The sequence below is a fragment of the Oncorhynchus nerka genome, linkage group LG12, assembly GCF_034236695.1.
Source record: "Oncorhynchus nerka isolate Pitt River linkage group LG12, Oner_Uvic_2.0, whole genome shotgun sequence".
Classification (NCBI taxonomy): Eukaryota; Metazoa; Chordata; class Actinopteri; order Salmoniformes; family Salmonidae; genus Oncorhynchus; species Oncorhynchus nerka.
Genome location: NC_088407.1, coordinates 56,747,953 through 56,762,764, shown reverse-complemented (window position 1 = coordinate 56,762,764; position 14,812 = coordinate 56,747,953). Strand labels below are relative to the sequence as shown.

The following is a 14,812-nucleotide window of genomic DNA, read 5'->3' as shown; positions in this document are numbered from 1 at the left end:
AGGATTTTTTTTTTAATGTCAGCAATTGTGAAAAACTGAGTTTAAATGTATTCATGAACGGTTGTAGGCCTACGTGGGCCTATAATGTGACTGGCCTTTAGCCTAGACCTATATATTGTTGACTATTTCACATTTTTACAACACTATGGCCTGATAAGGGGAGAAAACTCGTTTTTAAACTTGTTAATGTAAAAAGTTAAACGTAGAAAGACGTTGCTATATATGTATAATTTAAGAGAGACAAAATGTGAATTGCACAAAGCTAACGGTTTGCATTCAAACAAGCGAAAGCGCATCAGAACAGAGCCACCCATTCAAAAGGCGCATGTTTCAACTAAAGATGGTGTAATTATTTGACTTGGTCATACAGCAGCTTTATGCAAATTAGGAGAACAATAGGCCTCCTCGATTATTCTTGCCTTGCTTCCCCACGCAGAGAAAAAGAAAGCACGCTCTGCCAAGTGATGCATGCACGCTCATCTGAAGATATTATTATAAAACGCAGGCAACCATAACTCTAGGCCTACTAGACAAAAATAATCGTAGATGATCGACATTGTAAGCATATAGCGTACTCTCTAAACTTGATGGCTGTAAGATTGTATAGGCCTACATTTAAATGTAATGTATGCACAAAACTGACAATAAATTATCAGAAATAACCCTGACTAGAAAACACAGTATGAAAATGCTCAATTTACATATCCTTTGGAAATACATTTTCAAAGAATTGAACCATGCAAAGATTTCTGATTTTCTGAAAGTGTTTTATAATAGCCTACATGCAACTTAAAGTGCCTAAATTAAAAACATCAAACCAATCTTGATTTGAAGAAGTTAGACGATATATTAATTCAAAATGTAAACTTCAGAGTAAAACTTTGAAAACCAACTAATATTTCACAAAATGAGTAATAGTAGGATACAGATGCATGGATTTGTTTCCAACAAGAACGTAACCTTATCAAACAAGAACAGTTTGTAAAATGATATTTTTACAGACATAACAAATGTTTTATCGTTGCACATGACATCCATATCACATTCCAGACAAAGCAACATTGGGCGCGCTCGGGCAGTGATTACACACAGCACGCGCCTATCTCCAGGACAGATTGGCGGTGAGTGTTATTTCACAGTGAAGGGGTCAATTTGCCTTTCAAACAAAAACGGGATATCCAGTGTGGGCAGACGTTCCCGTGGCTATTGTGTACCATGACAAGAACCCTTCTTATTACTTATAGTGGGATGTCTGATGTATAACTCCAGTTAAACTGCCGAGACAGACTCGTGCCCAAATAAATACATTCGTACCAAATAATGTTTATTTTCAAGAAGTCTTGCCTTGTTTGTGTAAAACAATAACACTGCGTATCGACTTTTCGAAGATAGGGCCATATACCAATGTCACACACACACATGTTGTTATGTTGTTGGAGGTTCGTGCGTAAAGCTTGCTTTTGACTGGGGGAAAAGTCCAATTAAACCACAATAGCCTACAACAACACGTGTGTGCCATTGCTTTTACTATCGCCACTGACATCACTTTCTGCCCAAGTTTTTAGATTTTCATTTTGTTGTCTTTTATTCTAGTAATGCAAATAACCCCTTGCAACGTCTTTGTTGCCTTCTCAACCGGACCCCTCTCCAGTCCAATCCCCGTCTTAATTCACAATTCTGATGATTGTGGCAGTGACGGACATTTCCTTTTGGCAGCTCCGTGGCCCCCAAAGGAGAGGCACAAAGCCGTGGCACGTGTGTATTTGTATGGAGAACCATCAAACCGTAAAAGGAGGAGGGCCCGGCGTGTGCCTCTGTCGGGGAGTGGCCGAGCGCACACGTTAATGTAATAAACCGCACGTACATCTGCTAAGCTATCTGCACATCCTTCAACGAAATCCACCAAACACAGGCTTTGAACCCTCCCACATCCAAATCCACTGGGATCTTCGTTTCGTCTGATTGGTTGAGGATGCGGCAACAAGGGGCGAGAACAATAGCATCATTCTGGCATAAAAAGAGTGCAGCTATGCCTTGGAGACAAAAACATTTCAGCACCACAGAGATCAATAGCTTAGCGAAAATATAAGTTAGCAACCGAGGCTCCTGGCGTGACTGTAATTTCACAAACCTGGATATCATCCGAGCCTTCACCCACCTCTCCAAAGTGCCTTTCTGTCATTCGCAAAGATGCCTAAAGGATTCCTGGTAAAAAGAAACAAGAAATCAGCACATGTTTCCTACAGGACTCGTACAGATGAATATGAGCAGGAGCATCACATCCCAGCCTTTCAGATTCAGGTGGACTCTCCGCCTGTCTCTATTGCGTCCAGTCCCGACCGCGCAGCTCCATCACCAGACATCGCAGCAGACGCCCCGGTCCCCAGTCTGGATGCTAAAGGGGTTCAGTTTGGCAACCAAGAGGCTGTGTACCAAGCCCTCTACAGCCCCACCAGGCCCATCAGCAAGGACCACGAGAGGAGATATTACGAAAGAAGTTTTAATCTAGGTTCGCCAATTTCTGCTGAATCATTCCCGACACCTGCCTCCCTCAGCAGTTTAGATCATCTCCTGTTCGCCCCCGTGGATTTGAAAATAGGCACTAGCAACAGCAACCGCAGCGGCACCACCAGCAGGATCCCTGCTACAGCCATCAGGGGCGGTACTAAGAGGCCCGCATCCGACACTGAGCGCAAGAGCAAACCTGCCTCAAAAAAACCCAAAGCCATCAGAAAACTAAATTTTGAAGACGAAATGACAACGTCTCCAGTACTTGGTTTGAAAATCAAAGATGCTCCTGTCGACTTTAAACCCAGGACGCAGACGTCGGCAGGTGGGAAGCCGTTAGGAGAGTTTGTCTGTCAATTGTGTAAGGAAGCATACGCTGATCCATTTTCTTTGGCCCAGCACAAGTGCTCTAGAATAGTGAGAGTTGAGTACAGGTGTCCTGAGTGTGATAAGATGTTCAGCTGCCCGGCTAACCTCGCCTCTCACCGGCGCTGGCACAAACCGAGAGCGCAGAGTGCAGCCGGGATACCATCTACCCCGAGCATCAAATCTGAAATCGCCAAAATTCCCCCCGGTGTCAAGTCCACCCCAGAGGAAGCCAAAGACCCAAGAATCGAGCTTCTGAGTGACAGAGACTCCCCCAGCCCGGGTATGTCTGAATCGGGCTCAGAAGACGGTTTATACAACTGCCAACACTGTGGGAAGAGGTTTAAGCGCCAAGCATACCTAAGAAAACACATCCTGGGACACCAAGCCTTGCAGAATAAAATGTTCGAGGACCACACGTTTCAAAACAGCGACAGAGTGGAAGAGCAGGTGCCAGTGTCCTTAATCTCAGAGGAAAATACAAACCAAAGTCCCCTGAATCTAAGCCCCGTGGACTGCCTTCTCTGCCCCGTTTGCGGGGAGAATTTCCCCAACAGGGCCAGCCAGGAGAGACACTTGCGTCTCATGCACTCCTCCCAGGTGTATTCCTGCAAGTACTGCTCTGCCACTTTCTACAGCTCACCGGGACTCACGAGGCACATCAACAAATGTCATCCGTCGGAAAATAGGCAGGTGATCCTGCTTCAAATGCCCGTGCGCCCTGCTTGCTGAGCAAAGGGAGCGTTGGAAAACAAGTTAATTGCCTACACTACTGAAAGACAGGCAACTTGATGTTTAGATTGTGTTATCGATGAGAGCTGTCCTATCCATGCCAATCAGATGGTTGTTGAATGCTTATCTATTTCTTGAAATAAAAAATAGGCATATATTTTGAGATTTCTCTCAAATAGTTTATTGAAAGAAAACAAAGTGTTAGTTTGACTGTTAAAGGTATTTTTCTAGGACAGCTGCACACGTGCTCAAGTAGCCTAATAGCTTCTAGACCTAAGAACTGTTTCATTTTCCCTCTTAAAAGCCTTTTAATTCACAGACTGTGAATTTCTGTTTAATTAAGCTTTATGCTAATTTATGAATCACAGGACAGACTTATCAACTTTGTCTTAAAAACGTGCAAATATCGAATCATTCCCTTTTAGTAGAACCACAAATGCCTTTAGCATATAGCCTAAACACATCGAAACTGCTGTACAACTGCCTTAAAAAAGTCAACATAATGATTGTTTTCATTTTGAATGCTGGCACATATTTTATTATTAATTGTTGCAATATTGTTTCGTCATAATACTTGTATTTATTTATTTATTCTATTTGCAATTCTATTCTGTAATTTATTGTTGTATTGTGTGATTATTCTGTGTCATTCTGGCAGTTCACATGTGGTAGCCAAATGTTTTGTCAAAATTAGGAGTTGTGATAATTGTCGTGGACCGGTCTAAACCTTCAATCTCCACAGCTCTTGTAAAACGTAAAGCTCTTATCTTAGATGCAATCTTTTTCTATGAACATTTTTATTTTCTTAAATGTTGGCTTTTATAGCGCTTTGATTGTATGTGTACACTGTTGTCATCTATCTGTCCATCGAAATAAAAAAATATTTTCAAAATGAAACCATTTATTTTGCTACAGTTTGACATTGACACAAACTGTCTTGAATAATGCTACTCCTACATCACCCAGGTCTGCCTGCCCTCCCTGACTTCAAGTCATATCAACAAGAAAATAAACGGACCTATAGGGAATTATTCATTAAAATGGATGTCAGAAATAATTATTTGTCCTTTAGAAAAACAAAACAAAATTTTTATCGTGTAAATTATATACTATGGAAATCCACCTGGGTAGAAACTCGAGACACAATCTTCCGCCGAATAATTCTAAATGGTAGGCTATTGGGAAATGGGTGCATATGGGGAAAAAGTTCTCTTGAAAATAATTCTTATTCTTTCATTTTCTCCACTGGACTTCGCCTACACAACAAAATATCATATACAATTTCTCTCAGCTTCACAACATTAATTTGGCTATTTGTGTGAATCTTCGGGCTATGTGAAAGATCAAAACAAAACATAGATGAAGCCTACTCAAGTGGGTAATTAGTAAAGGATGTATAATAGCCTAATTACCATGGATACTCAAGCCATGATGCAGGCATATTCACTACGGATGCATCATTTCTACAATGATGTGACTGATGTCAGAGACTTCTCAAGGACTGTACTCCTCTAAACAAACCAACCTAATTCCTCGTAGACCCCTTTCAGGTTTCATTTAACTGGGATTGCATCCGATGCCAGCAATTTTTTCTAGGCAACGGAAAAGATACCCTAAATTGATCGTCACTGTATTATTGATATGATGATTCAAGCCTGGTTTTGGTTTCTATAAAGAAGAGACAGAGAGCACTTAGCTTCCAGTCATAAATTGCCATAATGCTTGGTCAGAACATGGCTCAGGACAAAGAGGTGATGACCACACAACTCACCTCAAGATCAGAAGGACATTTCTCTTTTCTTGAGGAGACTCAGAATTTGATTTCCCCTTTTGAAATGGCTGCCTGACTGTCGAGGCTGAACATCCAGGTTCACATACACTCCCCATGGAGAGAAAGATTGGTAACAACTTCCAGAAGTGCGTGTGTGGCTTCAGCCAGCCCATGAGGGGGTAATGATCACTGTTAGGTCAGTGGCTTCAGCCAGCCCATGAGGGGATAATGATCACTGTTAGGTCAGTGGCTTCAGCCAGTCCATGAGGGGGTAATGATCACTGTTAGGTCAGTGGCTTCAGCCAGTCCATGAGGGGGTAATGATCACTGTTAGGTCAGTGGCTTCAGCCAGTCCATGAGGGGGTAATGATCACTGTTAGGTCAGTGGATTCAGCCAGTCCACGAGGGGGTAATGATCACTGTTAGGTCAGTGGCTTCAGCCAGTCCACGAGGGGGTAATGATCACTGTTAGGTCAGTGGCTTCAGCCAGTCCATGAGGGGGTAATGATCACTGTTAGGTCAGTGGTTTCAGCCAGTCCATGAGGGGGTAATGATCACTGTTAGGTCAGGACTGTGGATACCGTCATGTAGTTCACCAATGAGGACAGGCCTCTAGGCAGTAATCAGTAGACGTTTGGATCTCTTGATATGTCACAATGTGAAAAATAGACTGTTCACATACACAGTCTACAGAACATTATAAACACCTGCTCTTTCCATGAAATCGACTGACCAGGTGAATCCAGGTGAAAGCTATGATCCCTTATTGATGTCACTTGTTATATCCACTTCAATCGGTGTAGATGAAGAAGAGACAGGTTAAAGAAGGATTTTTTAACCTTGAGACTTGGGACTGTGTATGTGGGCCATTCAGAGGGGGAATGGGCAAGACAAAAGATTTATGTGCCTTTGTACGAGGTATGGTAGTAGGTGCCAGGCACACCGGTTTGTGTCAAGTTTTTTTTACGCTCAACAGTTTCCAGTGTGTATCAAGAACGGTCCACCACCCAAAGGACATCCAGCCAACTTGACACAACTGTGGGAAGCATTGGTGTCAACATGGGCCAGCATCACTGTGTAGAGTCCATGGCCCGATGAATTGAAGCAACTGTGAGTGCAAAAAGGGGGAGGGGGGGGGGGGGGGGGTGAAACTCAATATTAGTAAGGTGTTCATAATGTTTGGTATACTCAGTGTGTCTTCTTCAGAACACTTTTAGTCTCCTTTCTTAACTTTTGAATATTCACATCACATAATGTAGACAAACGTAGGAGAGCTTCAGACGGTCCAAAGGGACATGGTCAGGCAAGATAGACGGACAGACACACATCACCAATTATCCTCTCAAGTCTAACAAGTAACAGTCCTCCCAGTGTTGGCTAGGTGCTGTAGACTTTGCACCTGTACCTTCGGTGGGGCCCATTATCCCAGCCTCCTCTCCTGGAGCAGCAGGGGAACAGATGGGAAGGGGGTCAGGTTACCCCGGCTGCTGCTTCTGGGCCAGGGTTGAAAAACCAAGACAACAGCACCATCAAGTCACCCCTACACCCCATCGACCCCCCCCCCCCCCCCTTCCCCCAAAGCCAGAGGTTACAGTCAACCTGTCACTGCAGCCAAAGCAGCAGATTCTCACGAGATGATTCATGGAGGATAGGCATTACTGTGACATGGTTAGGTAGTAACCATCTCTGTAATGACAGTTTTAAAGGAAAAGGTTGAATTTACTTTCTCTACTTCCGCACCACTGCTATGAAAAAAACAACATTCAGATCAATAGACCCATACAAATAACACAGAGAACACATAGGATTTCAAATTGATTTAATGAAATGTTTTTGATTTTCACATTTCTAATAAAGATAGCATGACTTCAGTCATTAAAAACAGTTTGATATGTTAACAAGTAATGATGAAATCTTCAAGCCTTTTTCCCCCTCTTCCTCTTATACAAATATTATATTACAGGCATTAATATATTTATGGTAAAGGACTAAAACCCTCGATTTGACACAATGTACAGGATTCCTAAACCAAAACCTAGAATTAACACTAACTCTGTTGCTTCACATGAGTTGAACCAGTCTTGAGTAAGACACAATCCTTGCCCTGGTCAAATCAAACCTTACGCCCATTTACTCCCATATATAACAGGGATCCCATCCACAACATCTAATCTACAATCTAGACTCCATAAGAAGACTGGTAAAAAGAGCTGGGTAGTTCTTTACAGTGGCTACTGGGAAGGTGAAAGCATTGATCTGACTCAGGTCAGTATTTACATACATTCTTCAAATTCACAAAATGGACTTCATTATCTCTGAACGAACTCTCCGTTCATGCCTCCTATGTTATTAATCAGTGCTTGGGAAAGAAAGGGACACAAAAAAAAGAGAGAGAACAAAATGAAAGAAAGAGGATGTACAGGTAAGGCAAAGTAGTGCAACAGACAGGGATGCAGCTCTGATGGAACCCTGCATAATGTGTGCGTAACACCTGGCTTCCATGGCAACCCAAAGGCTCAGGTTGTGGCGAAGGAGGCAGCGTGAGTAGCATAGCGCCAGCCTGCCTGTTGCTAAGAGGGTCGCCAGAGTACAGCGCTGGTATGCCTTCTAAACTCCCCAGCCCCCCACCCCTCCACTGTGGCCTCACGAGGTTACTCGGGGTGCATCATGGGAAATAGGAGGAGTAGGTGCCATTTGATTCCAATTCAGAGAGAAAGGAGAACAGAGCACCTCAAATAAAGACGAAACAAAAGTGGGCCAAACCCAGTCAATCTGTTCATATAAAACGTGTGAGGACGGGGAGGACAAGACGCTGACCTTTACAGTCACACAGGGGGAAAAAAACAGTCTCTCCCTCTAGAACAAAGACATGAGACAGGAAGGCAAGGCAAGCCGTTTTGCTCTTGCAATGAGCAGAAACAAAATAAATCCAATGATGTCTAACAGTGGTTTACAGTGGTGGGGGTCTTGGAATGGATCTTGGTGGACAGACATTACACAGGCACTGTGAGAAGCTCCTTCACAAATACACACAGCCATACACACACACACCAGTGCATGGAGTTAAGATTCACCTGAGGCTCTGGTGGCGTTTTCCTCTAAAACAACACATGTATACATTATACAACACCACAAACATCAAATAAAGCAATTTACATCCAAGAATAAAGATAAAATACACATTCATTGCTAGTTTATCAACGACAGTGAGTGCAAAAATTCATCTGTAGGAACATTGGAATGTCATTCTTAACTTTACAACACGAGAGAACAATGGCAGAGGAAGAGCCAGATGGAAGTTACTGGATTACAGGTTATGAACCCAGGTTAAACAATCCTACACAGGGTAACATCACTAAACAATTAGAAATGCAGTCTTTTCTCACTTCCAGCAGAGTTGCATAAATCAAAGGAAGACAAAAATCCATCAGAATCCATTTAAAAAGGTCCTTACAGCGATAAAAAACCCAACACAAGTTTTGATTCACCTCGGGGTTGGAAAGACATCATTGATTGTCCACTCCAGGTTCATAACTATTAAAAACAGACTCCTACTGCATTGGCTCACAGCCCTCCGTAACCAGGAAGTGTGTGGTGTGGTGCAGCATTATGCTAGAGCAGCACCTCCTATGTCAGCCCTTCCACCTCTCCACAACATGAGGATGAGTATGGTCCAAACATACACACAGGCTTCCATGGCTCAAGGCCAAAACAACACACTTAAATATGATCCTATCCGGTCAGCAGCAAGAGTATCATCAGTGATTTACAGGGGGGCATGAGATGAGAAAACCATGAAATGAGTCCCTTTTGGGTAGTGTAACTTGGTGAAGAAAAATAAGTTTTATTTCATATAATTTTAACATTTAACATGTGTCCATAAAGAACACATGTTCAACTTAATAAAAAACAGGTTTTACCATCTCAAGAGGTTAAATAAAAAGATTAAGTGCCTATTAAGTGCCAAAAAAAGTAATAGGGTTGATGATTTCACCCTGAACAAGGCAGTCAAGCCACTGTTCCTAGGCCGTCAATGCAAATAAGAATTTGCTCTTAACTGACTAGCCTAGTTAAATAAAAGGTTAAATAATAAAAATAAAATAAAAATCTTAAATCCGCCATAATTCCCCTTGCGACAGGGGGATTGGAAGCTTGTGTTCAGGGACAGGGAAGGGCTATTGAATGCAGCTTCACCATTTTAGGAAAAAAAACTAAAAACATTTCTAGCCTGTCTATCTATGAGTAACAGGGTTAATGTGTTATGCTCGACCCGCTCAGTTCTCCAACACAAAACACCAGAAAATAGGCAAAAAGATAACCAGCTCATCAAGAACCTGTTTTTACACTAGGATTTTACTATGAGATGTTCAACGTTTCTTTTGAAAAAATTGTTACTAGTACATTATAGTAAAAGTTCACATAGCAGGGTTGACCTTAAAATGAGGGAATGACTTTGTTAAAGCAAGACTTGGAGGAATTTGGGGGTTAAGTGGGTTAACATCTTCCGAAAAGTCAGAGGGAAATGTCAAAACGCTGCATTTTGGCACTTCAGCGAGTCTTTATTCATGAAAGAAAAACAGATTTATTGAATTCTCCATGTGGAGTCTTTTAAAGAGCACTTAATTTAATATAAGAGGCTTTTAAAATTCAATATTGGTGCACAATTTCTACTTAAAAATATCAAAGGGGTACAAAAGGAACTCATTTTGTGGAAAGACCTTTACCAAAATGCATATGGGTGATCATATTCCTTTTCTATGTCACAACCATAGAGATCCTTGTTGTGACATATAAAGGGAATTTTGAAATGTTGATGATATGTGGACTTTAAGCCACCAGACATGATTGTTCAGTCAATTCCCTGTCTATATTTAATCGCTGTACTGACTGACAAGTGATATTAATCAGATTCTTTCAGAAAATGCAGCAACATCGGAACAAACTTCAATAGCTTAAATCTTTTCTTCAGGTCAAATATGGAGTTTAACAGTAAAACAATTGGAAATGTATCAAAGTATCAATAACTGCCACATAAATAAAACATTGCAATATGCTCCAGTTATATTTTTAAACGAGATATAAAACAAACAACGCACACACCCAAACTGCAGTCATGAGGGGTTAAGGTATGAGGTTTCACAGCAGGACCTGTAGTAAAGACGAAGCAGGGAAGGTTTGGGAGGTGGGTCGGGCGAGAGAGCTCAGTTGGAAGATTTGCTTATGGCGCTGGCTGATCGGCGGAGTTTTCCGGAAACTCTGTTCTTTGTGGCACGGGGAATCGTGGGGGAGACCTGGTCCGCCTGGTCCGTTCCTAAAGAAACACTGAGCTCAGCACTCGTGCTGCCGCTGAGAGAGCCTGGAGAGAGAGAGGGAGGGGATAAGAGAAGGGATAGAATGGGGGAGAAAGATGGAGAGAAGTGGTGAGACGTGGCAGGCTAACATAGCGCTGTTAAGACTGGCATATTCCATGTTCTGACTGCCATGCATGTCATCGCTCCCCGTCCCCCAAAGCAGACACCCCAAACGGCTTACTCCCTCTAAGGTCAAATGTATAATACCAAAACAAAACAGAAACAGGCGTATAGATTGATTTTAACCTTTAATTCCTCACAGTTTGCAAAGTGGCACGTGTGTGGACTAGATCAAGCTATATACACAATCAGATGCAATGTTCACCATTCTTTCATCACGTGCTTTGACTGGCTAGACTAGAGGCTACTAGGGGAGAGAAGCTGGATATTTCTCCCAACACTTTGGGTTTGAGAGGGCAGATGCTTGCATGAGTAGGGGAAAAAAACGCAATCTATTTTAAACCACATGGTCCTAAGAATAAAATTGCCTTCGCTGTTCAGCATAAAGAGGATGTGACAGATTGTTCAAGTTTTATAATGGTGTATTGTAAAAAGTGAATGGAACATTATGTTAACTGGACAGGCATGTCGCGAGCATGTGGAGAGACGCCTTTTGTTCAACATTGTGGATCGGGCCCTGAGTGGTGCAGCGGTCTAAAAGCACTGTATCTCAGTGCTAGAGGGGTCACTACAGACCCTGGTTCAATTCCAGGCTGTATCACAACCGGCCGTGATTGGGAATCCCATAGGGCGGTGCACAATTGGCCCAGCGTCGTCCAGGTTAGGGTTTGGCCGGGGTAGGCCGTCTTTGTAAAGAAGAATTTGTTCTTAACTGACTTGCCTAGTTAAGTAAAGGTTAAATAAATACAAAATAAAAATGATTACAGGCTGCAAGCAGTGAAACGTGAGGGGGAGGCCGGTAAGTGCAAACATATTTTGCGTACACCCCCCAACGCATCTTAGCGATGCCTCAAGTTTAAACAACTTTCCTGCTTTGGCCAAGATGGCATCTGGTTGCCTATTTTCTTTCCTCCACTTTTTTCTCTCCATCTTTCTGAAGCATCTCAAGTTCCTGCAGCTAAAAGGGACAGCAGATGGCTGCAGTAACAGACACTCAGCTCAGCGGACACAAGCATCCCTGACTTCCACTCAGTCAGAGGGGGAGGGGTTAAGGGTGTGTGTGGGTGTGTTAGCAGAATGGATCTTCATGATGCATGTGAAAAGAACAGAGGAGGGCTGTGAGTCGACGTAGGGGCAGGCCTAAACCAAGTCCAACCCTGCAGCCCCACTTCCAACTCCAGAATTCCACTAGCTTCCACTTTGACCATTCCACCACTTGAACTTCCCCGCTGGCCCTGCCACGCCCCACCCTCTCGTATAGTTGTTGGATAATGGGGAGGGAAGTGGCCCGCTGGGCCACAGATAAGATAACCCTCTCAGGTAAAGGCCTCCACATAGACGTTACATTTACTAGCCCACCAGCATGCTACCTACAACCCACCCATGCAATGGACACCTCTATAGATTGAGTGCTCGGTTTAATACCCATTAACAACACACTCATGCTTGGTTCAAATTGCAGCAAAAATGACACAAACTTAAGTTGATTATTAAAATAACACATGCATAATATATCTCCAGGGTGAAACAAAAATCTCCCAAGACTTCAATTGGCCGGTGTCTGACTGGTTCATCATAACACAAAGACTCAGAGCAACCAAGGTAATTCCTCTGAGCTCCCCTTTAAAGGGATACTTCGGGATTTTGGCAACTTCCCCTGAGTCAGATGAACTCAGGGATACAATTTATGTCTCTGCATCCAGCATTAAGGAAGTCAGAAGTCGTTTGGCAAGCCGGTGCAAACTAGTGTTACCATCGACTTCCAGTCGTTGCAATATCTACTAGCATGCTAGCAGTTTCCATAGACGTCCAGTCTTTGTGCTAACGCCAGTTAGCAATTGCGCTACCGTTAGTTAGTAACTTCCTTTAAACTGCCTGCTGAGACATAAAACTGGTCTCCACGAGTTAATCTGACTATGGGGAAGTAGATAAAGGGCTTTATTGCCAAAATCCTGAATTATCTCTTTAACAACTAACCTGAGAGAGGCCATGATGGGGCAGAGACCTGCACAGGGTGCCTTTAATCAGAGATCCTTTCATAGAAAGAAAAAGAAAGAGAAAGAAAGAGAGAGAGAAAGAGAGAGAGAGAGAAAGAGAGAGAGAGAGAAAGTGAGAGAGAAAAAGGAGAGAGACAACCCCCCCCCCCCCCCCCAAAAAAAACCAAAGGACATAAATGGGCCTCATCCCCATCGGTCCCCTGCAGCATTTCAAAAAAAGCTTAAATGACAGACGTTTTCTTCCAGTAGGGCAGGTGTTAGTATCACATTCTGCCCCAGGCGAACAGGGGAGAAAGACAGCGCTGGGGAGATAAATATAAAGGCGTGACATGCAGAAGCTTAGCCAGAGAGAAGAGTGGCTGTGTTGCTCATGCTACTACTGAGGTGCTAATTGTCCCGAACCGTGCAGCGTCACTCGCAATTACCGCCTGGATAAATAGAGAACACAATCCCCATATAACGTTATATCAACCCCCCCATACAACTTTATGTTAACGTTCCTTTAAAAAGCGGTAGTTGGGTAAATAAAGCGTGTTAGTAGCTAATAAAGGAGAAACCAGAGATGAGTGAACGGGTGAGCGAGGGTAGGCTCTAGGGCGACACACAAGCTTCCGGCCGGTGCTCGGGGCTTACCTTGTTCAATTACTGTAATGACACCTTTAACATGTTTTAATCTAAAAGAAAAACAGACAGTAGAGCGTCACATTAAGACAGACAGTCACCACAACACAGCCCTGCTGTAGACCGACAGACAGTCACCACAACACAGCCCTGCTGTAGACCGACAGGCAGTCACCACAACACAGCCCTGCTGTAGACCGACAGACAGTCACCACAACACAGCCCTGCTGTAGACCGACAGGCAGTCACCACAACACAGCCCTGCTGTAGACCGACAGACAGTCACCACAACACAGCCCTGCTGTAGACCGACAGAGAGTCACCACAACACAGCCCTGCTGTAGACCGACAGACAGTCACCACAACACAGCCCTGCTGTAGACCGACAGGCAGTCACCACAACACAGCCCTGCTGTAGACCGACAGAGAGTCACCACAACACAGCCCTGCTGTAGACCGACAGACAGTCACCACAACACAGCCCTGCTGTAGACCGACAGACAGTCACCACAACACAGCCCTGCTGTAGACCGACAGAAAGTCACCACAACACAGCCCTGCTGTAGACCGACAGACAGTCACCACAACACAGCCCTGCTGTAGACCGACAGGCAGTCACCACAACACAGCCCTGCTGTAGACGACAGGCAGTCACCACAACACAGCCCTGCAGAGAGTCACCACAACACAGCCCTGCTGTAGACCGACAGACAGTCACCACAACACAGCCCTGCTGTAGACCGACAGACAGTCACCACAACACAGCCCTGCTGTAGACCGACAGACAGTCACCACAACACAGCCCTGCTGTAGACCGACAGGCAGTCACCACAACACAGCCCTGCTGTAGACCGACAGGCAGTCACCACAACACAGCCCTGCTGTAGACCGACAGACAGTCACCACAACACAGCAGTAGACCGACAGGCAGTCAACAACAGCCCTGCTGTAGACCGCTAGACCGACAGACAGTCACCACAACACAGCCCTGCTGTAGACCGACAGACAGTCACCACAACACAGCCCTGCTGTAGACCGACAGACAGTCACCACAACAGAGCCCTGCTGTAGACCGACAGACAGTCACCACAACACAGCCCTGCTGTAGACCGACAGACAGTCACCACAACACAGCCCTGCTGTAGACCGACAGGCAGTCACCACAACACAGCCCTGCTGTAGACCGACAGGCAGTCACCACAACACAGCCCTGCTGTAGACCGACAGGCAGTCACCACAACACAGCCCTGCTGTAGACCGACAGACAGTCACCACAACACAGCCCTGCTGTAGACCGACAGACAGTCACCACAACACAGCCCTGCTGTAGACCGACAGACAGTCAC

At 44.2% G+C, this 14,812-nt stretch overlaps 2 protein-coding genes across 3 annotated transcripts in view; one reads left to right on the top strand and one right to left on the bottom strand.

The window, feature by feature from the left end:
- Nucleotides 1-2,025: 2,025 nt before the first annotated feature.
- On the top strand, nt 2,026-4,496 carry LOC115138407 (insulinoma-associated protein 1b-like). The gene has a single exon (XM_029675226.2). It carries the CDS (start codon nt 2,191-2,193, stop codon nt 3,604-3,606), a length of 1,416 nt encoding a protein of 471 aa, XP_029531086.1. The 5' UTR covers nt 2,026-2,190; the 3' UTR covers nt 3,607-4,496.
- Nucleotides 4,497-7,179: 2,683 nt separating this feature from the next.
- The window catches only part of LOC115138405 (Ral GTPase activating protein catalytic subunit alpha 2), a 140,218-nt gene continuing 132,585 nt past the window's right edge, over nt 7,180-14,812 (bottom strand). The window contains exons 39-40 of one of the 2 annotated variants that reach the window (XM_065025666.1): nt 13,479-13,519; nt 10,646-10,733 (exon numbers count right to left, since the gene is read on the bottom strand). In XM_065025666.1, coding sequence (XP_064881738.1) covers nt 13,515-13,519 — 5 coding nt within the window. In that variant the 3' untranslated portion in view covers nt 10,646-10,733; nt 13,479-13,514. Of the gene's footprint in view, nt 10,734-13,478; nt 13,520-14,812 lie in introns of both variants that reach the window. The other variant, XM_029675223.2, reaches the window with a different exon arrangement.